This window comes from Myotis yumanensis, unplaced genomic scaffold (genome assembly GCF_028538775.1).
Source record: "Myotis yumanensis isolate MYYU_CA2020_CCGP unplaced genomic scaffold, mMyoYum1.0.hap1 SCAF_10, whole genome shotgun sequence".
In the NCBI taxonomy this organism is placed as follows: domain Eukaryota; kingdom Metazoa; phylum Chordata; class Mammalia; order Chiroptera; family Vespertilionidae; genus Myotis; species Myotis yumanensis.
Window position 1 is genome coordinate 56,601,091 of NW_027223761.1, and position 24,030 is coordinate 56,625,120.

The 24,030-nt window shown below is 39.6% G+C and overlaps 1 protein-coding gene across 3 annotated transcripts in view; it reads right to left on the reverse strand.

Annotated features, from left to right (window-relative positions):
• The window catches only part of GRM5 (glutamate metabotropic receptor 5), a 443,750-nt gene extending 420,268 nt beyond the window's left edge, over positions 1 to 23,482 (reverse strand). For 2 of the 3 annotated variants that reach the window (XM_070425829.1, XM_070425827.1), the window contains exons 1-2: positions 23,399 to 23,482; positions 5,239 to 6,097 (exon numbers count right to left, since the gene is read on the reverse strand). In XM_070425829.1, coding sequence (XP_070281930.1) covers positions 5,239 to 5,896 — 658 coding nt within the window. In that variant the 5' untranslated portion in view covers positions 5,897 to 6,097; positions 23,399 to 23,482. Of the gene's footprint in view, positions 1 to 5,238; positions 6,098 to 21,290; positions 21,384 to 23,398 lie in introns of those variants that run through there. The other variant, XM_070425828.1, reaches the window with a different exon arrangement.
• Between the last annotated feature and the right edge of the window lie 548 nt (positions 23,483 to 24,030).

Consider the following 24,030-nt stretch of genomic DNA (forward strand, 5'->3'; position numbering starts at 1 on the left):
ACACTTTCCCCCCAAGAGCATCACTGACATATTTGTTGGCTAGAGCGAATTAGCATTCTATTATCATTAGGTGGAAATAATAAATTCAAGAACCAGTGCAAACAAAAAATGGAATGGGGTGTGAATAGCATTTTGCAATTAATCAAGGGAGGCATTTTGGCACCTCATTTTTCTAAAGAAATAAAACTGTGAAAAATTAAAAGTGTGTGGTACTTATCCACATGCTATATGTTCATAAACAGTGAGGTAGGTACTATTTTAACACAAATTCACCCATTCAGCAAAGAGTCTTTGAGTGCTTATTATGTGCTAGGCACTCTGCCTTGGGGATATTCAGTGAAGTTTCAACTCAAGTCAGCAAACAATTGTGGTGTGAAAATCCTGTATGTCACCTGTAAAGTATAATATTCACAGTTTTGTGTATAAAATACAATCTGTAGTTACTTTTCTCCCTAAAATTAAGCTAGATCAAGGGGGAATAATGGACTATATACAAGTGTGTGACTATTCAAAGCATTCGGGCTTTAGGGAATTATCAAATCTCTAGTTACAAAAGTATGAGTGAAGCATTTTAAAATGTCCTTTTTGCCCACAGCATTTATTCATTTTATTTCACATTTAAATATCAAGACTATAAATGTATGTCAATATATTTTAAAAACTTTTTGAGGTTTAAACATTGTAGCAGTATCCCATTTTGGGGGGAAGATTAAAATTTAAATGAATTTTATACTGGGATGAATATGTTTATACTGAAGCTATTACTGTTGCTCATAAATGTATGGTTAGCTGGGTAGTTTACAGTTTCAGCTGGGCTTTCTTGTGTGACTGCAAATAACTGTGAGACAGGAAGGCAGTTGTGCTGCTCTGTGTTGGGTTCTCTCACATAGTTGAGGTCAAGTGGCCCAAAATGGTCTCATGTAGAAAACCTGGGTGCTCTTTTCCTTCACATGGTGAGGACAGAGCTCCCAGACAGACAGACTAGGAAGGGAGTCCTCACTTCTGCCAAATTCTATTGACTGAGGCAGTCACAGACCAGTGTGGCATGAGAGTGGAAGGGAACTATCAAGTTACAAAGCAAAGGGGATCATTAATGGAAGTCATCAAAGCCAAAACAGTCCATCTGCCCACCCCTAAGTAGGTGAGCACCACTGATCTTGTGCATTAATGGGCACATGTACCAAGGTTTGCAAAAGTACTGAAGCAAAGAATCCCTTAAATCTTCTTATAGCAAAGACAGGGTAGACTGACTGACTCCTTTAAAGGAGTAAAAAATAAATAAAAATGAGTCATTGCCTGTTCCTTTCCTCCATATAGTTCAAGAGCTAATGTTGTCTGCCCTTAATTTTTTTTCCTTCTATTTTGTTTTGTTTTTCTTTTCATACTATTAATCTCTTTGCCTAAAACACCTAGGAACAATTTCTGCATAATACAATAAGCCACAGTAAATGCACAGTCCTTTATCCTACAAAAAATCATAAATCAAGGAAAAAGCAAGTGTAACAGATTAACCTTGAAGCTGAAACCAAAGTCACCTTTTGTTCTCTTCTGATATTCTGTAATAGCATACCTGTTCTCCAAAAAAACATCTTGTGATAGCTAACAAGAGGACTGAGTGACAAGGTACTGACATGTCTCAGTATAAAATGGGTAATTTGGGGGATAAAAAGTGTTTGTTTTTTAAATGGGACATCTTTTCATAGACCTCAATGCCTTATGTGAAAGCATTTGTAATTGTCTATATTCTTGAAGAAAGAGGAATACCAGCTGAGCAAAGGATAATTATAAGGATGTAGGAATAAATTTGGGATGCTGAGACTGAGTGCTCAAGGGCTGGATAGGATTACTCCAATTCAACCAGAAAAAGGCTCAAGTAGGAACTGACTTCCTGAAGGACCAAACAACAGAAAACAAGGCATCACCTGGAAGCTCTAACAGTACCAAACAGAGTTGTATCTTGTTACTCCAGCACTTTTCTCATCCTGGGGGAGTTTTACCTTGTGAAACTTCCTACCACACTGCTCCTCCTCTGATAAACCGTAAGAAGGAACAGTATATAACCTCATTATCCAGATGTGCACTTGATTACAATCAAAGGAATATAAATGCTTCTTCACTAAACTACATAAAATGATAAACCAAAGAGAATTTCTTCCAATCTTTAAATGTTCACATTCAAAATTTGTTCTCTCCTGAATCCTGGTGGTATCATCCAAACACTTTGCCAGAATTGGGCAACAAAATTTCTATTGGCCTATTTAAATAATTAAATAATTGAATTTGCCTAAATTTGGCAATAGAATATTTTTGTCTTAGTTTATGCCCACAAAAACAAAACAAAACAAAACAAAACAAAAACCCTGTTTTCCTTTAATTGTTCTGTTGTAATACATGGTTTATGCATGTAATATGTAGCTTTAAATATTTACATGTAAAAGTTATATAAGAAAAGTAAGTTTCATTTATTCCACTCTATCCCCTAACCACTTAAATTTCCTCCCCAGAAGGAGCCATTGTTATCAGTTGTGCTCTGCTCTAAGAGCAATTCTATGAATATCCAATCAAATGGTTTTTATAAATTCAAGTAACATACCATACACATAGGACTTCCCCTCACTTTTTTCACCTGAAATGATCGTGGATATAATTATAATCTCACAATAGAATGCTTCATTAATTTTAATCGATATCTAATAATACATTGGATGCATCATGATTTATTTATTTTATTGGATTGCTGTTGGTATACATTTTAGTTAAAAAACAAAACAAAAACAGTTTAAATTAGTAAGAACCGGTAGTCATGATGATAAGTTTCTTTTTTAAGACAATATTGGATAAGCATCTCCCACATAGTGACCATCTATGGAATGGCCCTACTCTTTGGAATCTAGAGGGAAGTTCCTAAAAAAATCTTGATTTTTTTGAAGCAAACCAAAACATACCTTTATCCTTGTTTTTTCCCCAAAAAACATTATTTTACTTTCTTACCTTCCCATATTTTCTCATGCTCTTTGCTGAAAATCCATCCCTTCTTAATTTTCACCAATTGTCAGTGTTCTTCCTGTTAAAATGCAACTGTCAAATTGCATTTCCTTCTTTAAGATTTCCACCATGGCCCCCATCACTACAGAGTAGAATGTGATTTTTGCTCTCATTCAATTTACTTTAGAGATATTTTAACTCCTTGTCATCTTGAATCATCTCCTTTGTCAGACTGCATGCCCATCTAAGATAGTGATGTATACAGCAAAGGGCTATCCTTATAAGAACTACCAGAGGGCCTTTCATTTATTTGTGCTTAATAAATATGTGTTGTAGAAATATATCCTGAGAGTGTGATTCCATTAGATCCTGCTAAATTATAATAGGTCACTGAACTATGAGTCAGTAGCTATAAGCCTTACTTCTGGCTCTGATATTGCTATTAGGTATTTATTAGATGAATTATTTGAACTCTTAAAACATTCGTACTTTAAAATGGGGGTGGGTGGGAAGAGATTAACTAAAGAACTTATATACTTACATGCATAGCCCATGGACAGAGACAGCAGTGTAGTGAAGGCCTGGGGTGGGGTAAGGACTGGGTGGAGGGGGCAATGAGGGTGGGAATAGGGGGCATCTATAATACATCAATAATAAAATATATATGTATATTAAAAATAAAACAGAAATAAAATATCTGGATTATTTGTATAACTACTTGTGAGAATCAAATGAAATAGGGATTTTATAACAAAAATCTCATCACTGGACCAAAAAAAATCAAAGGTCTCCTACTTCAATCACCTAAACATTGCTCAAAATCTCTATACATTAACATCTCTGTAAGTTAACTATAAATTTATACAAGAAAATTTCCAGAGGCATAGAAATCTCAATCAATATAGAAGCCCAATTTATGTTTATGCCATTCTGAATATTAATGAGTGGCTATTCAGTGAAACCCATATTATGCCACTTAATGATAAAAGTTTGCTATATCTACTCGGTGCTTGGCTCCCAAGCTCTGTACTAAGATTTCTTTGGTTCTTTCATTAATTTCTCAATAATGCAAGCCCACATTTTACAGGTTTAGATTGTTTGGACCACACTGATAGTGTTATTGCAGGATTTTTAAGTCTAAACTAACCCTCACAATGAGTGAAGAAGATATAAAAAGTATTTGGAACCTTTTTTGGCCTTCTATAGTGTGTGTAGTATATTCTCCTAGATCAGCGGTTCTCAACCTGTGTGTCACGACCCCTTTGGGGGTTGAACGACCCTTTCACAGGGGTTGCCTAAGACCATCGGAAAACACATATGTAATTACATATTGTTTTTGTAATTAATCACAATATTTTAATTATGTTCAATTTGTAACAATGAAATTAGGGGTCACCACAACATGAGGAACTGTATTAAAGGGTAGCGGTATTAGGAAGGTTGAGAACCACTGTCCTAGATGGAAAATTGCATAATAAGAGAGTCTCACCATTTGGGTTCCTTAAACTCTGTAGGTCAAACCCAAACCATCCCAAACAGGCTTGGGTAAGAACTAACAAATAATGTACACAAAAGCATTTTAAAAACACAATATACAATAAAAGGGCTAATAGTATTATTAACTGCTATAAAGCCTGTCATATTTTCCTTCTCCACTAAACTTTGAGCATACAGAAGCAATTTAAAACTAAATTATTAAAATTTTACATTTTCTAAGTATGCTATATACAAAGATAAAACTAATTCACATGTATCTCCATTTCACATTTAATGATATACTCAGTTGAAAAAGTGGTTGTAAGACTAAGCTGTTTGGTATTTTTCTTACTACATTATACCTGGGCCAGAACTGGCTGCCTTCACTCCTTATGTGTATTTATGTGTATCTCTTTTTATCATAAATAGTACGCAGTTGAACACCTTTAAAATGTTAAAAATATGAGATGTTCAATGAAGAGCTAAAAAACTTAAAAATCTCTAGCAGTATTAGAGCAGAAATGCAAATAATGCAATACATAATCCAAAAAAAAATTCTATTTAGCCAAATGGCCACGTGACCATTCCTTTATCTTAGATTTTTGTCATTCTATACATATGCCATCCCAGTTCCTTCTTTATTAATGATATAGAATGGGGCAACTCAAAAGATCCCAAACAGTTAAGAATATTTTCACCTTCCAAAACCTGACATTTCAACTGGGAAGCTGCTGAGCGCCTAAGAACACATACTTCATGAAAGTAAAGAAAACATACCTTCTGTGTGCACAGCTGACACATAGGTCCAGTTGTACCTCTTCACTATGTCCACCATGGCCCGAGCCTGCTGGGCATCTGAAGGCACGACCCTCATGAAGTACTTGAACAGAGTCTTGTCACTCAGATCCATGCTTGTTGCCGAGTAAGCAATCTGAGGTATGTTGAAAAGCTGGAGCAAGTTCTGGACCTGAATGGCCACAGAACTGGAGCCGGGCCCAATGACCCCTACTATGGGCTTCTTGGAGCGGAAGGAGGAAGAGCCATCCACACAGCGCACCAAACCTTCTTCTTCTTCCGAAGAAATGAGGGAGTCCCTGATGAACTCAATGCTCTGTTCTAGGGCCACAGCCGAGTGCCAGCAGGAATCCCTTATCTCACAGCCCAGTGTGATGTTGGGCAGGAGTGTGGGGTCTGCGTTGATCCTTTCCAGGGTGTGCAGCATGGCTTCCACTCTCTGAATGCCATACTGTTCGCGGACTGCCCCACACTTCCTCTCATGAACTTTGTCCACGGTGGGCTGGTGGTGGACAGAAAACAGAGCTCCAATAATGATGTCACCCGGCATGTGAGCCACCACCCTCCTCTCGCTAGACTGTGCACTCCCACGGACATCTTCTTTCAAAAGCAGCACTGACAAGATCAACAGAAGGACCATTTTAGGAAAGGAGTTCAAGCTAATAAAGACAGCATGGTGGGGAAAACGTAGGAGAGTTCTGATAGAGAGAATCAAACAATGTCCTACGCTGAGTGGCAAACCAAGAAATTAGCCAGTAATTTAGATGTGCTCTCTAAAGGACCACCATGTCCCCAGGTACCGTTTAGTTAGATGAATCCACGTGATCATGATCTTCAAAACCTGGGGGAAAAAATAGCACAGGTATTAATAGCGTAAATGCCACTAGTTTGGAAAGCTCTGATGGTCTATGCTATTGGGGAAAGAGAGGAGTCTTTGATGATGTAAATAACTTGAAAGTAAAAGAGAATATAAAAATCTTTCTGACTATCCTTTGTCTCCTTTGTGAATTTTGTGATGTGATGAAGCAAGTGATATAGCTTCTTGATCCTTCTTTCTTAGATTAATATTTTTTTCATTTATTCATTTGAAGTATAGGAAACTGAACCATATGTGTAGCAAGCTGAACCATGTTCTCACTTGGGGGTGAGAGAAAGCATCCTAAAAGCAAAACTACGCTATGGACAGAAAACCTTAGGGAGTATGAACCCCCAAAATTAAACATTGCTGATGGCTGGGTAGTGGTATTTGTTGTTTTAGAAATGCTTTTTATTTCTTTCCAAATTTTCAGCATTGAGCATGCATTAATTATACAATTATAAAGATAAAGTTACTTAAAGAAAGCCTACATACCCCTTCTTCAAGTGTAATGTAAAGCAAGTTGAATAATCTTTCTAATGAAATAAGTGTGGTGTCTAATTTTCATACATGATAGAACAAAGACAACTGTGGGTATTTCCAAGTTAAATGTTCTACAGGAGAGAAGGAAGAAGTTTGGGGTATCGCAGAGTAAAATGTCCCACATATCGGCAGCAAGCATAGTGACATGAACACCAATTTTTGGAGAAAATATTCAGGTTAAGATTCCAATTCTACTATCAGGAAGTATTAGTAAATTGTTTAACCTCTCTCTCAGTACCTGAATTCCTCATCTGAAAAAATGGGGATAATATGTGCTAGGCAGCCCAATGGGAATCAGCATGATATCAACCATGCTAATGTTTTATATATTGAATAGGGCTGTACATATTTAAAACATGGCCTTTTCTATTAGTAAATTTCCAAGGGCATTCTATGGCTAGATAGTGAAGAACAGAAAATTCTCTGTCAATTCTCTTGGTTCTCCAGAGTCTTCTAAGTAATTACAGAATCTTGTAATAAAATTCCCAGTAATCAGTCCTCTATCTCTGATCCAGGAAAAAAAAAATCCACATCAGGAAGACTCAGCAGGCTGGGAGAATGCATATTTGGACTATCCTTCCAAGTAGACTCATTATAGCTATGAAGATTGTCATTATTTCAGTATAAACTCCAGAGAAGAAAAAAATTTGCCAAGTTGCCTACAGAAAATTCTAGCATCATTTGTAAAAGGGAACTGACAAGTTAGTGATTTGGGTTATTTAAAGGATTGTATGAGAGACTTATTTTGTATCTTGTCATCTCTGCCAACCAAGGATCTCAAATTGTTTTAAAGTGACTAAATCCCTAAGCACCGCCTTTCAAAGATAGGTGATGTTTCTTCAGGAATTCAAGCAATTACCATGGTTCTTCAAGAGTACTAATAGTTTCCAAAGCTCATCAGATCTGCAAAAATTCTAGCCCAGATGCAAAATGAGTATAATCTGAACTACATTTCTAATCGCTCTCACCCTCATTTTCATCGTTTCTTCTACTGTTTCCTATGGCAACAGAGAAAGGCTCCCTCTGTATAGTGCCAAACACTAAAATAAAATTTAAAAACACCTCAAATAACTAGATGTTCCAGAATAACTAGGTTTTTGGCAATATTTAGGAGACAATGTTATTTTTTTCATTTGGAAATTATCTGAATATTCTCAAGCTTTCCCTTCATTCTGCTTAGACCAAAGACCTGGGACCAATGCTTATTTTCATGATCATGTGAATTCTACTGCAGACAAAAAGAAAATTCTAAAGGAAAAGAAATTATAATTTATCAGTAAATCCAGAATATTAGTGAGCAAACTCAATAACAAAATAGGGCTCATTTTTATTATGTAGAAGTATCAAAGTGATATGAGAGACCAGAAATTGCCTATCAAACAGATGAAACTAAAATATCAGTACCATGCATTTTATTTATTGGAGCTATTTTAAGCAACTCCTATATATTGAGACATATATATATGATTAATGAAAAAAGATTAACACGTATATATAATATTTAACATGTTGCATATACCCAAACTGAAATGCTGTCTTCCTATTATAGCTAAATGAATTATTTAACTCACTGTACAAATATCTATTAACTATTGAGTGGGAGACACTTATACAGTGGGGCCTTGAATTACGAGTTTAATTCATTCCATGATGGAGCTCGTAACTCAAATTACTCATATGTCAAATCAATTGTGAACGAGTGAGACACGTGATGCTGGGCTGATGTTATGGCGTTCACTGTGACGTTCACTGTGCCAACTAGCGGTGGGGTATCTGAGGCTGGCTCGTAACCCGAATTTTAGCTCGCAAATCAAAGCAAAAAATCAGCCGAGAGATGGCTGGTATCTCGAAAAACTCGTTAGTCGGGACACTTGTAAGTCAAGGCCCCACTGTGTGTGTGTGTGTGTGTATATATATATACATATATATATATATACACACACACACACACACATATATATGTATATAAATATAAATAGAGAAATATGCTAATTAACCTGGACACTGTAAAGGGTCAACTGGACAGGAGGTTGCACGCGCAGCGTCAGGGGCAGGGCAGCACGGCAGGGGCCTCTGCACACCTGTGCTGGGGGAGGGCCTGATCAGCAGCAGCTGCAGCTGCTTCAAGGGCCAGAGAGGGAGGCAGGGCTGGGTCGAAGGGTGGGCGGCACCTCGCAATTTCAAATCGCGCGCTGGGCTCCTAGAACTAGTATGACAAAGAAGTGCAATGATGTGCATTGATAATTACCATCATTATCTTTCACTGAGCACTCATTATGCACCAGGAACTTATTCTTTAACTCATTTAACAAACATGTATAACACATCTATGCTATGACTCTCTCCTGAGAATTAAAGAGTCAAGAGAGAACAAGGTATAAATGTTCCCTGTACTCTTGGGGCTTACAGATCAGTTCTCTAAAGGTGACTTTAGCTGGAACCTGATGAGTACAAAGAACAATAAAATGAAGGATAAAAAGTGTGTCATGTGAAAGTGTGGCTAGAATGGAGGGGTTAGTGGTACAAGATGAGGTTCGAAAGCTAATAAAGGGACAGACCATGTAGAATCTCATAAAATCCAATTTTGGTGTTAAGTGCAATAGAAAGCCATTTAGGAGATGTAAACACATGAGTGGCAAAATTCAATGTTAGGAAAGATGTGCTAACTGCTCATAGTTCTGGATAATGGACTGGAGAAATCTAAATAGAAGACTCATACTAATCTACGTAAGGATGATAGTGACTTGGCCATGATTGGTAAGAGTAGATATGGAAAGAAGTTTATGCAATCAGATAATTTTGCAAGTAGAATGAACTGGATTTTCAGATAGACTGGATGTGAATAGTAAGGGAGAAAGGAATTAGTGTCCTGGGTTTTGAGTCTACAAAACTAGTGTATTTAGGTACCATTAAAAGAAATGGAGCTTGGCTGGTGTGGCTCAGTGGTTGAACATTACCCTATGAACCAGGAGGTCACAGTTCCATTTCAGTCAGGGCATATGCCCAGGTTGTGGGCTCAATCCCCATTAGGGAGCAATGCAGGAGGCAGTCCATCAATGATTCTTTCTTATCATTGATGTTTCTGTATCTCTCTGCCTCTCTCTTCCTGTCTGAAATCAATAAAAATACTTTTTTAAAAAAAGAAATAGAATAGACTGGTACAGAAACAGATGGGGGCACAGGAAAACTTAATAATTTTCTTTTGAACATGGTAAACTTGAGATATTTTTGAAGCATCCAGGTACAAGTGTTAAATAAGAAGGCAAATATGTAAGGCTGGACCTAGAGGACAATTCTGAGTTACATATGTCAACTGAGTGTCACCGATATATAAAATCTTTGGGATGAATACAATCACCTGGGGAGCAAATATAAAGAAAGCGGAGCTAAAAAGTAAGCCCCACAAAGAGGCCAGTTGTGGGAAAGCCAGCTAAGGAAATGGGGCAACTCAGAAAGTAAGGAGAGAAAGTGAGAACATGTGACATCAGAGAAGCCAAAGGAGAATGCCCTTTAGTATTTACAGACCTAGACAAGGCTTTCACGTTGCAGAGAATACAATATATCTTACTCCCCCATTGTGTCTTCGTGTCTGCGTGTGGGGCTGTCTCTATCTGTGGTGTGTGGATGTCAATAATCCTCATAACAATACTGAGATGTGGGCATTATTTCATTATCTCTATTTACAGATGGCATGGATTTTGTAAGCTAAAAACCAGCCAATTACTCAAAAAGTGATGGACCTGGAATTCAGGTCAAAGGTTAGCATTGTCTCTGCTGCCTTACCCCCCTTTCCCTCAAGAGAGGTATTTATAAAGGCCAGGGAAAATGAGAGGGGGCACCCAAAGACAATTAGAACTTTCTAGGGATATAGAATCTTATGGGAGCTTCTTTGAAAACTAGAGGAAGAAGAACATTCCAGGAAAGGGATGATTCAGAACATAGAAGGTACAAATATTTATAATTATCTAGCACAACTGTATTTGTATTATATTTAGATTGCCCTGGCCGCCCCTGCTACATTATGGGCCACCAGATCATAAAGCAATGACTGCTTCTTAGTGTGCCTTGGATAGACATAATGGCTATATTTTATTGATATGAGCTATGAAGCTCAGATACCATGGAAAGCATATTCGGAAATAAATTATGACTTACACATTTGACAGAACTGTGCTACAACTGAACTTGTGGTAAGGTTAAACAATTCATTCCATGTGCTCTCAAAATACAGAAAATTAATAGAACATAAATTCCAAACCGACCAGTAGGGTATACACTAGCTCTAATCGCATCACTCAGTTGTCCAATAAGTGTTTATGGAGGAACAGCTTTACACCAAGCACTCTTCTAGTTCCTGTGGGTTCAGTTATGGGCAAAGTAGATATAAACTTGTGCCTTCATAGAGCCTGTAATTTAAAGAGGTTTGTCAGACAGTAAGTAAGGAGGTAAAGGACTGTATGCTACACAGTAATAAAGGTTAAAGAGAAACAATAAGGCAGGGAAGGAAGATAGAAAGTGTCAGATATGTAAGAAAAATTTAATAATGTAGCCAAAGAAGCATAGACTATAAAAAAAATTTTGGATAAATTGCAGGTAAAGGTAAAATCAAATGTAAAGTCCCTGAGGCAGATTTAAGCTTAGTGTGTTGAGCAAGCTCAGGAGGCTAATGTGATTGCAATGAAGTGAAAATGGGGAGAGAGGAAGGAGTGAGGTTCAAGAGATGATATGATGATGTTGAGTCATTTGAGACTTGAAAAGACTTCAGCTTTAACATTCTATGAGAGAGATTTTCTGGAAGAGTTTTCAATAGTGGACGGACACACACTGACCAACATTTCAACAAGAATAAGGGCACAAAGGCAGAACCAAGAGAGCACTGAGGAAACTACTGCAGTAATTCAGGTGGGAAGATGACAGACAGTCACCTGGATCAGGGAGATGGTAGGACAGGTGGCGAAAACTGGTAGAATTCTGAATCTATTTTGAAGATAGAGTGAGTTTGCTGTTGGACCTGACTTGGGATGTGAAGGAAATAGAAGAATCAATGAAAACACTAAGGTTTTCGGCTTGTGCAAATAAAAGATGGTGTCGCATTGACTAAGGTGGGAAAACTGGAGGAGTGGATTTGGGTGAGATAACAAATTCAGTTTTGATATATCAATTTTTAGATACTTATTAGAAATTCAAGAAGAGATATGTCAAAAGAAGCTGGATATAAGTGTCATCCATATACAGATGTTCTTTTTGATATACCAAAACTGGATGACAAAGTGGATATAGAAAGGAAACTAGTTCTAGGACTGAGCCCCATGGTACTGCAATATTTAAATTCAGAGAGATAGGGAGAAACCTACAAAGGACATGAAAAAATATTTTGACCCAGAAACTTTCTCTTTTGAAGTGTGTGTGGTGGCCTGAGGGGGGTGAAATGTGAATTTTTCATGTTATATTAAGCAAAAATAAAAAGCAGATATGGTTTTATTTTCACAGGAGAGATTATGAGTGTGTGTATATGCATGCACGAAGTTCAGAAACGTACACAGTGACATTAATGGGATGTTCTCTGGGTGGTGGAAATAGGCACGATTTTTTATTTCCTTTTTGTCTTTATCTGTGTTTCCTAAGTTTCTAAATTTACTAACAAAACATAGGTATTATTTGTGATTATTTGAAGTGTGAGATTGAGGGATCTGCCTTCTAAATTTTTGCCCCAGTCATTCTTGAAGCCTCATCTCCACTAAGTTTGCTCTTCCTTGGGAATGTGCTAGTCAGATTAAATATGTTTCCTCCAGAAAATCCTTTTCCCCAATGGTTTTCTTCATTCTGCTTCTGATCCCGGATACATTCTTAATTCAAAGGCCTTTATGGTAGAGCTTTTTAAGAACTGGGGCTTGGAGAAAAGCAGACCCGGGTTTGAATCCCGGCACTGCCATTTGTTGGCTGTGTGGCCTTGGTCACTCAGCCTCTCTGAGCCTAATTGGAATGAGAATAGGACCTAACTTGAAGAGTTTTCATGAGGATTGAATGAGGTAATCCTAGTATTTTTAAATAGTCCATTTACAACATCTCCCCAAATCCCTTCCCTTGCAGTGTTTGCTCTGTCCTCTGAACTCACATGGCAGTTTTATCCATACTTTCTTATCATGCTTATTACTAAGCTAAAATTGTAGTTATTTATACACATGTTTTGTCTTCCAACAGACTTCAAAGACATTAAAGGTTAAATCTGTGCCATGTACAGCACCTAGTATAATCCTTGAATAAAACAGATGTTCAACAAAATTCTGCAGGCAAAAAAACAAACAAACAAACAAAATACAAACAAAAACAAAATAAAACAACAACAACAAAAACACAACAAGCTGCTTCTGCTTGGCTTTCTGGTCAACTACCTAACTGAGGTTCGAAGATAGCACCTCCTGCCCCACCATGGGAAACTAAAAAAGAAACAATGAAACTCCTGTTGTCCAATGGGGCCAGGCAACAAAAGGCCTCAACAAGAAAAGCAAGAACTGATGAAGTATCAGGGAGAAACCTTTAGTGCTCTCCATGGGCTTTCAACCTACTAAGGAGAACAGCAACATAAAACTAGAGAGAGCCTGTAGATGATTCAGTTTAACTGAAAATCGTAGACATTAAATGCGTTTTAGCAGGCCTGGGACCAGAAACAGCAAGTCACTCAAAACGCAGGCTTAATCACTTTCTATAACTTCATATTTTCTCTTCTATAATTTTCTAAGCATGTAATATTGTATACACAGATATTTTATTTGAATGAAATATTAGCATGAAATCTATATTATAATGTATTTAATTTCTATCTATATAATGTATTGTAAAGATTTTTTTCATATTAATTCATTTTGATGAGGAGGACAATAATAAGAATAATTCAAATATTCAGAGCCCTGGCTGGGTGGCTCAGTTGCTTAGAGCATTGTACTGGTCAGGGCACATACCTAGGTTGCAGGTTCGATCCCCAGTGGGGGCATATATAGAAGACTATAGAAGACAACTAATCAATGTTTCTCTCTCATATCTTTCTCTCTCTCTCTCTCTCTCTCTCTCTCTCTCTCTCTCTCTCTTTCTCTTCCTCTATCCCTCTCATATCAAGAAGAATATACACTTGGGTAAGAATTTTTTAAAAATGCACTGAGAGCTTACCATGTTCTAGGTACTATGCTTAGTCATAGTTATGAAATGTCATTTAATTGTCATTAAAAACTATAGGATAAATAATTTTATGCATATGTTACAGATGGAGGATCAGGATCTGGGGCTCTTAGAAACAGAATAGCTTGGCTAAGATTCCAAAGCAAGTGAGTAGCAGAGATAAGATTTACACTTAGAAAATTTATTTCTTTTTGACAGTTGCATAGTATTCAATTATATGACTGAACCTAAATTTAATTAACTATCCCCATGTTAGATATTTAGATTGTTTATGAATTTTCCTACTTTATAATATAAATACTTTACTTACATTTGAGAGTATTTCAATGGGGGTAATGCATGATATTGCTGGCATAAATGTTTTCTCATTTTATAATCTATTAATCTAGATTTTCAGAAGTGGCATTAACTTCACTCTCAGTCCTCTTTCCTTGCTTAACCCCATCAATTCTGGGTACCACACAATATTATTTCAATTAGGACCTTCTCTTTCTTGCTCTTGTACAAGTTCATCAGTGAGGACATTTCTCCTTAGCTCTGAGGACATTTCTCCTTCACCATGAGCTACATTTGTTCATTTAATAAGGGTCTGGTATAAAAATAGAGGAGATCCCTCGCTGGTTTTGCTGAGTGGATAGAGTGTTGGCCTGTGGACTGAAGGGTCCCAGGTTTGATTCTGGTCAAGGGCACATGCCTGGGTTGTGGGCTCAATCCCTAGTAGGTTGTATGCAGGAGGCAGCGGATCTATGATTCTCTCTCATCATTGATGTTTCTGTCTCTCTCTCCCTCTCCCTTCCTCTCTGAAATTAATAAAATATGTTTTAAAAGAAATAGAGGAGAAATAATGATGCTACATTATTTTCAGTGTACAGCGCCATTTTCCATTATTAATCCTACTTCAACCTAAAACAAAATTATTGCTAAGAAAGTCTGATTATCCCCATTTTATATATCAGGAAATAGAGTCTCCAAGAGAATAAATTATTTGCTTTAGATTATAACTCTGAGATGGTAGGGGTAATAGATTGGTAGAAAAAAAATCAATCAGGTTCTTGCTACAGATAGTGGGCAAGAATTAACTAATACAATGACAAAAGCCTTCAAAACGTTATAGATATATACATTAAGAACTTTAATCCAGCCAAAAGTGGAAAGTGATGAGAGTATATAATAGTGCAACTTATAAGATATATTGGTTTAGGCTCCTATTTTCAGAAGCCCTGGACTGCTTTATTCAGTATTATATTTTTGGGTTCATAACATAACAAAATTAACCACTACCCCATTATAGAAAACAATAGACATATTTAATATGCATAAAAGTATTTTGTCTTAGGTAATAATACAGTCTCATATTGTATCCTAAATGAATCTAAAAAAGAAATATTGGTGGATAGAGTTTTCCATAAGTGACAACTTGCATTGTAACAAGATTCACAAATCACATTGTCTTTTATTTTCAACAATCTTCTCAGATGCTGACCATCTTTCTGGCACAGATGTCTCTTATATAACTTAATCCCCACACAAGCAAATCACACAGCTCAGGACATCAACACTAAAAATGATCCCTTTTGCCTGAGCAATACCCTCATCAAAGGCAGTCAGAGGTGTCAATATTGCATATATCACGGATGCCTTTGATATATTTTCTTGAAAACAAGTGCATACCATAGATAAGAGACCCTCCAAGGTATAATGATATCAAGAGTGCTATAGCCTGAGGAAACCTCCATTGTTGTAGCTATCTCAAGCACACATCTGTGACCTTGTAAACAAGAAAGTCCAGCACCCTCTCTGCTTTGCCCAGGGGGGAAAAAAAGCAAAGCCATACTTTAATTGAAAACCCTTGGAACCAAAAAAGGGGCCTTAAATAATACTATATGAGAGTTAAATCTGTAATTTCATGCATTAATTAAAAGGTGCTGGCAGTATAATAAAACTCACTAAATCATTTAAAAATACTGGTTTAGTAGTCCGTGAAGACCTGAAACAGCTTTCAACAGCAAAGCAATAAAAATGATGTAATCCACTGTTAACTAGTCTCAATTTAATTATCGAGCAGGGATTATAGCCTTTTCCCCATTTTGCAGCCTTCAGCTGCTTTCTTGTTATTTATGGCATGGCTCTAAAGACTTTAAAGCATTATTGTGCATATTATATTACCTATCATCAGGTGCCTGACAATGTGGCTTTGCATTTCTAACTCAACCTCTAGTTACTAACTTCAAAATACTTAGTGAATGCTTCCTTTGTGCTAAATAATGTGCTTGTATAAGCATTATTTTAATATAAATCTCAAAAAGACCCTGTGAGGTTGGTATGATTACTATCCACATTAAATATCTCTAGAAATTGAGGTTTAGAGGTAAAGAATCTTGCCAGAAGTCTCAGATCTATACTAAATGGCAGACTCAGGATGGAAACCCAACTCTTGGCTCCAAAGCCCACACTCAACATAATCAAATAATAATGCCTCCCATAGGATCAAATGGGTTATTTAGTTAAACCTTATACATTGATTACAAAATATGCTGAAGACTCTGCTTTCCATCAAATTCTTAAGTCATTCCAGTCAGCTCTTTCCAGAAGCCATAGGAATAAACCAAATAAATCTAGGTAACTGTTTCCTAGAAACATTAGGTCAGGATTACTCAGCCTGAGCTCTGTTGACACTTTAGACCAGCGGTTCTCACCCTGTGGGTCGAGACCCCTTTGGGGATCGAACGACCCTTTCACAGGGGTCGCTTAAGACCATCGGAAAACACATATATAATTACATATTGTTTTTGTGATTAATCACTATGCTTTAATATGTTCAATTTGTAACAATGAAAATACATCCTGCATATCAGATATTTACATTACGATTCATAACAGTAGCAAAACTACAGTTATGAAGTAGCAACGAAAATAATTTTATGGTTGGGGGTCACCACAACATGAGGAACTGTATTAAAGGAAGGTTGAGAACCACTGCTTTAGACAATACTTTGTTGGGGGCGGGGGGAAGGGGTTGCTGTTCTATACACTATAGGATGTTTCACAGCATGCCTGGTCTCCAGATGCCAAGGGCACACACCTCCTCTAGTTGTGATGAATAAAAATGTCCCCAGACTGTCAAACGTCGCTCTGCAGGTCAAAGTCATTCCCAGCTGAAAACCGCTGATTTACATGAAACTCATTCTGGTAAGGTCTACATAATCATCAAAAAAGAACACAACTAAGAGCCAATCATTTGGACATGTCAGCTCCGCAAAGTCTTTTCCTAACAATTCTAAGGAAAATAGTTTGAAAAAAGCTTGTCAGATTCCCTTGACTTTGTATCTTGCTTCTGGTTGCATTATCTTTGCTTGCAATTTTAATTTGAGAAATTCAGATTAAACTGTGAGCATTAAGGATAATATTGCCTTACATTAAATAAGCATAGTTCTGATTATCCACAAATTACAATGAATGAATGTGAGAAGAGTGTCCCATGATATATTTCATCATTTCAAAGGCTATTTTTGATAAAAAGGGCAAAGTTCATTATAATTTTAACAAGATAAAGAATAGCTTTATATAGTAATTTATAAGTTGTTTTTTCAAAATCTCATTTTTATTTTTTAAAAAGTAACATAAAAGTATATTATTTTCTTTTCTTTTGGATCTTTAAAAAGTTCTAATACATTACTGTATATCAGGACAAGTTAATTTTTAAAAAATACTTTTCAATTATTCCTCTGTAAATGTATTATAAATGTAAATAGGCTGGATTATTATTGAAATGCTCACTAGTGCCATTATGATTATGAGCCTTTAATTTTTCTCAGAACATTTATGCTCAAAGGTTTAAAGTTAGTGGCCTATTACCAAAGTTATTGTGAAAGCTAATCATTAGGGAATTATTCTTAGGTCTGTTGTCTTTACAAGACCAACCTAATCACTTCTACATAAAGCACATTTTTTTTGCAACTATGTCTTTCCATTAAATTTTGTGAATAGTTTGACTAAAATAAGAGAAGATATTTGAGAAAGCAATTATGTACCAACCCACAGGGCTGTTGACAAGCCGTAATTACTATTTCTATACTCTTCACTGTGGGTTGGGCACTTTACTTAAATTTGTGCAATTAATTCATCATAGTCACTCAATAAGGCTAATAGTGTTACAACCTGTTCCCCATTTTAAAAATGAGGAAACGGAGGCAGAGCAATGCTAAGTTAACCTGCCCAAGGTCACAAAGCTGGTAAGCCACCAAACTGGGGTTCAAACTTGGGCAAACTTGTGCAAGGGTTTGCACTGCAAACATACCACAACTCACTGGAAACCACAATGAAACAATTTCATGATGTTGAACCATACCATAGATTAAGGTTATCTAATGCAATGGCAAAAGGGCAAGTTTGAGTTCCAAAAAATAAGTTGTATATATTTTTATCCTTTCCATTCTCTTCTGTGATAATGAAAAGAAGAAGAAGAAAAAAACTCTGTTGAATAACATAAAAGAACACACATTGCCTTGATAATTGTTATGAGGATTAAATAACATATCTAGTGCTTGGCATGGTGCCTGATGTGCTCATTAATTGTAGTTATTAGAGCAGGGATGAGCCTGCACCGAGACTTTTGCTTAGTTCCCCTTCTGACAGAAGGTGCATATTACTCAAACAAGATTAGAACTGGTAAAACTCTAGATTGTTTTCTGTAAATTTAAAAGAAATGAAAGCACAACAGTGGCATAACATATTTTAGAACTATGTTTCAACCAATTGAGATAAAGTAATATGGAGGTGGGCAAAGGGAGAGGGGATGGGGGACACCTATAATAGTGTCAACAATTAAAAAAATTAGGAATTATTTTTTTTTAAAAAAGAAGATATTGTCTCATTTACATATAGTTGAAATTTTAAAATCAGAATTCAAGCTTTTCTCTTTGGTTGTACAAGCACATCATCGACTAAAAAATATTCTTTTAAATGCTGCTGTCTTATGTTCTTCTAAGCTCCACTCATTATGGAAAATGATGACTAAATGTTGCCTCAGGATGAGGGTTAATTTTTCTCTAAATATTAAAAATAACACATGTTTCTAAATTGTAGAGTGTTTCTGCCTTGTAGTAATACACCTTCAGTATATCCAAACAAACTGACTAGCTTAAGCATATCACCATATATCAATTCATAAAATAGAAGTTAGTTTATATTCTAGCTACTAAAGTAACATGAAAAATATAAGGAGGAATAGTTAGATGTGTCTCTTCACCCAATAAGGATGAAAACCCTGAGAGAAAATTGTGTACAAACAAGTACAATATGTTTTATGATTAACTTTATCTTATATTTTCTACCTGCAATTTCATCTACCCTTATTGGCATTTAATTTAGTTTTTCTATCTAAAATGTTCTGACAATTCCATAACAGACAATATGATAACTCCCCCATTAAATCTTCAATGTGTTTTGAAGAAAAAATTAGAATTAACATCTTTTAGCCACGAAAGTGTATCTGAGACAAATTATTGAACTGAAGCATAACAATGTCAATAATGAGAGTAAAAACTAAAAATTGTATATAGTTACTTGATATTTTCAAAGTCTGTATATTTTGTGCTGGACGTAGTACCTATGAATGAATTTTTCCATTTTCAGCTTGATGTTTGTCATTGTGCCAACAATGTGTACTGTGAAGTGATGGCAGAGGGCTGTGTCTACCTGTGGAAATAAAGAACTGGGGAAGTACTTGGATTACTCAAATACCACTACAAATAATCTCAATATTCCCGCTTAATAAATCAACATTGAAGAGTTTGATTTGTCTTTGAACATAACCCACAGCCAAAATATTGCCACATGATAGCAGAGATATAGGAGGTGCAATAAAATATTTAGATTAAATATGTTGTCAAGCAGAGTGTAAATGACTAGGGAAAGCTTTTTTCTCTTAAAAGAAGTGATTATGTAGCAAGTGTTCTATCAACATTCTCCTAAGAAACCTTGGAGGATCTGTCCGGAGTGCTGAAAAGGTTTAGGCTGGCGAAGGCTGGAGACTTTGTGGCATGTGCATTAACCTGATGAGTTCAGGGAGCAGAGTTTTCAGATCCATACCAAAGAGCCTTTTAAACAGAAATCACATCCAAAAAGGACAGAAATGGTCACAACTGATTCTTAAATGTGTAACTACAAAGATATAAAGGAGAAATTAAAGAAGAAAATTTCCTGTGCGTCATGAGGGAAATAAGGAATACAAAGCACACTTAACAAGAGGCAGCATGCCCAAACACTCCCGACACTCAAAGAATGTCTAGAATGTTGTATAACTAAGAGGATTCCACAGAAAACTGCAGCTTCTTCCCACTGGGTGTAGGGGATGCACATAGTACAAGGCAACGCTTGCTTGGCTGCCTCACATGGCCAGTGGCCAGCATTAAAGATACAGATTAGCTCTAGCTCAGTCTCTAGGGACTCTGAACAATAGAGCAACATGTAGGGAATGAAGAAGAGGGTGGAAGGGAGACTCTGCATTCCCACTGGCCTGTGCCAATTGCTTAGCGGGAAGTAAAGTGTTGGAGAATCTATCTGCCTGGCTACTCAAGTTTATAGTTCAGCTGAGGCATAACCAACATTGTGCCTAAATAAGCACAAAGGCCTGTTAACTTCTCCTCAATTTCCCATCACCACAGCACCTGCTCCGGAGGGAAATGGGGGCTGTAGGAATTCCAGCACCAGTTCTAAGGGCCTTCTAGGCTGACTGCATGACCCTTTGTGAGGTCCCAAGTACAGTGGTAGGCTCTGGGCAAGGGCTAGCTGCGGGCCTGCCCCAGGTTGGGTTCATTCCCCTGGGTGAAGTCACTGTAGCCTGGGTGCCCTGCTCGCCATGTCGCTCAAGCTGCCACACTGGGGTAACTAGCAGGCTTTGTGTCCGAAGGGAAAGGTACATCCATGGGGGAGGGAAAAGCGGGAGGACTCAGACGGAGGTTTAGAAAGAGGCTCGCTAGCCTGTTGGAAAAATCCGTGCTTTCAGCACCACCCGCTGTCCCCACTCTTCCGCAGCAGGCGCCAGGGTCGCAGCAGCTAACCGAGCTCTCTCGGGAAGCGACTCTCCTTCCTTCCCCTCTCTACCTGGGCTTCTCTCCATTCCGAGGGATCCCTTGGGTGGTTTGGGGCAGCTCAGCTTGCATTCTAAACATGCGCGCCTGGCTTAGGGAGCGGGAACTCGGATCTGAAGGCATGCAGGATCCCTTTCCCAACCTTTGCAGTACTTCCCTCCTTTACCCTATCACTTTCACCTTTTCTCCCAACAGGTTTAACTAAGGCAGCTGCAAATGGAGCGGACTTCAATCTCCGTTCTGACCACCCCTCCTCCTCCCTTCCCTCACTCCCTCCGGAAAACCAAACTGTGAGTTACCCAGCAAACTGACAGCTGCTGCATCCTTCCCGCCCCGGGGACTCTTGGGCATGGGGACACTAGCAAGCTTACCCCCCAGTTGGCCACGCCGCGGGCAGTGAGGTGCGGTCTAGCTAGCCCCCACAAAGTTGGGCCTTGCAGATCACAGGGGCAGAGCCGGCTTCTCCAGTTTCTTGTTCCCCCCCCAATAGATCTTAAGCTCATCTCCTGAGCTCAGTGAGCACCGAACAGCAGAGCTGAGGGCGTTGTGTGCAGCAATGTCCCTGCTACTGAGAAAGGGGGGAAGGGGGAAGGGGAGAGCGCGGAGGAGGGGGGGTGGTAGTTTGTATTTATAGAGAACAGAGTTCTCAGCACAACTTTTTGGTGCCACCAAGTGGCACAGTGAGTTCCTTTAGGAACACAGACTTGGGGTTGAGTCTGGATAAGGTAAGCCAGCTCCACTGCCAGCTGCTCACATGGGGGACTTGAGGTTTCCCATGTGCACCTTCATATCTCAGCACCTGGGATGCAGATCCCTAGGTTCTAAGCCTGCGCCTGTGGAAGGGGTGCCTGTGCCCTTTTCAGACAAGTGCCAGAGGCGTCAGGGACACCGGGCAGATGCCAGTCCCTGCCGAGGAGTCTAGCCACCCTTCTCTCAGAAAGGATATCCGTTCCCTTCTCCCTCCTGAACCCTCTGCCCAGATTACAGTCTCCTAGGATCTATTTCTAAAATGTTCTTCCTCCACCCTTAGTGACCAGCCTTTAAAGTAGGGTGCCATTGATTTTCCTTGTGTTCGAATAGATTCCAAATTCTTTCCCAAGCCCTCACATTTAAAGAACTTCACAGCTTGCTACCAAACCTCCTTCTTGAATTGCTACCTTGAAAAAAAAAAAGCATGTGATTTTAGCTCTGTGGAACGGAACCCCTCCAAACAGCACTCAGAACTCCAGGTTCCCTTGGCTACGGCTAGGTGTCCAATTGTCCTGCTCACCCATTTCTACAGACCTCCCAGCACGCATGACACCAACCGCACAACCAGGAGCTTACAAATGCCTTTGACACTTGGAGGGGAAATGCCCTGAAACTTCCATGATCTGGATTTTCTGGGTGCTCTTCCTTTCTTGTATACAGATCCTCAACGCCATACAGTCACGGTTACTGCCTGGGACCTTAGTGTTCCAAAACACCGAACAACATCTACACTTTGTAGATGGAGTAACTGAATACACAAAGGTTAAGGAACGTGTTCAAGGTCACACATTTCCCTTGAGACCAGCCCAGGGACCACCCAGGGGGCAACTGAATGAATACAATGATACCAAACCTGTCCAGGCTCCTGCTCCTCTTCCTCCCAACACAGCCCCTTCAGGCATATTCACTCCCTTCTCTTCCCTCTCTCTCACTCCCCACATCCCTCTCTTGGACCCCATCCTTTGCCAAAGTTCCATAAAGGAATCTAGAGTAAGGATGTCTTCCTAGCCCCACTTGGAGTACATGAACTTGAGCTCAAAGGGCCAGAGTTGCATGTAAACCCCCTTAAAATGGCCCCCTGCTCTAGAAAACCTCTTCCTCCAGGCAATGTAGTCATGGAAGTGTCATTTATAAAGGGAACACTGGCATTCATACCCAACAACGTCCCCTGCTTGCTGCCTCTTTTCCGGGGGAAGCAACAGCAAATGCTTCTATAATAGCCCCCCTCCCAACACCCAATAGCCTCAAAGACAGCGCAGCCCCCCTCCCTTGATAAATGCACCCCTTTGTGCACATGCATCGGTATGAGAGTGAGAGAGAGAGCGGTGTCCAGACGCCTCCTTTGGTCCCGATCTCTATTTTCTTTTTCTCCTCTGATATTTTTCAGTTCGTTTTCTATGGAAACGAGCCCACTTGAATCCCTCACTCGTGCAAAGAAGAGCAAAATGAGCTTCATCCACCCTCTCATTGGAGCGACACGGCGGTAGCTGGGGCTCCCGACTCGAAAGGCAGGTCTGATCCCCACCGCACACGTCCTTGCGGGGTGACTTTTCTAAACTTGCAGGACCTCCCAGAGTCCCTGGCTCCACCGGTTCTCCACCTGCCCACCACCTGCCCGGCTGGGTCCGCGGCCCGCGCTCCCGCCCCCGGCCGGAATGCTCCCAGCCCCGCGCTGGGGGAGGGGCTCCGGCACAAGGCTCACAAGAAAGAAAAACCGCGCGGTGCTTACCAGCTGCGCGCCCTGAGCCGGGCGCCCCGGGCTAGCGGCTCCCCGCGGGCTTCCTGCGCTCGGGGAGCGGCCTCGGCGGCGGCGGGAGCGCTAGCGGCGGCGATGGAGGCGGCGGCGGCGGCGGAGGGCGCGGGGCCCGCGGCGGTGGCGCTCGCTCCTCTCCCGCGCCAGCGCCGGGAGCACGTGCCGCACTCGGGCGGGCGCAGCCGGGAGCGCAGCGCAGAGCCGGCTCCCGCTCCCGCGGCGCGCGGCGGGGCGACCGGGGCGCAGGCTCCTCGGGGGACAAGTGTCTGGAAGCCTCCTCGTCTCGGGGTGCGGGCGAGGGTAGCCTCGGGCTCCCTCTGCAGCTCCTCTGCTCCCCTCCAGGAGACGCGGAAGACGAGCTGTGTGGGGAGGCGTGGGTGGCGTGTCACTCAGAGAGAAGCTGGGGGAGCAGGTACAGAATAGGCTTCTCTCTGACGGGGGCACTCGAACCCCTGACGGTGTTGGGGAGAAGGGGCGTCACTGCCGGAGGGCAGAGAAAAATCAGGAAGCCCGGAAACCCACAGTCAGAGGTGTGATCGGCGAGAAAGGACGGTCTCTTTCATGGCATTACTTATTAATAGTGCCATTTTGCATGTCTGCACTTCTTA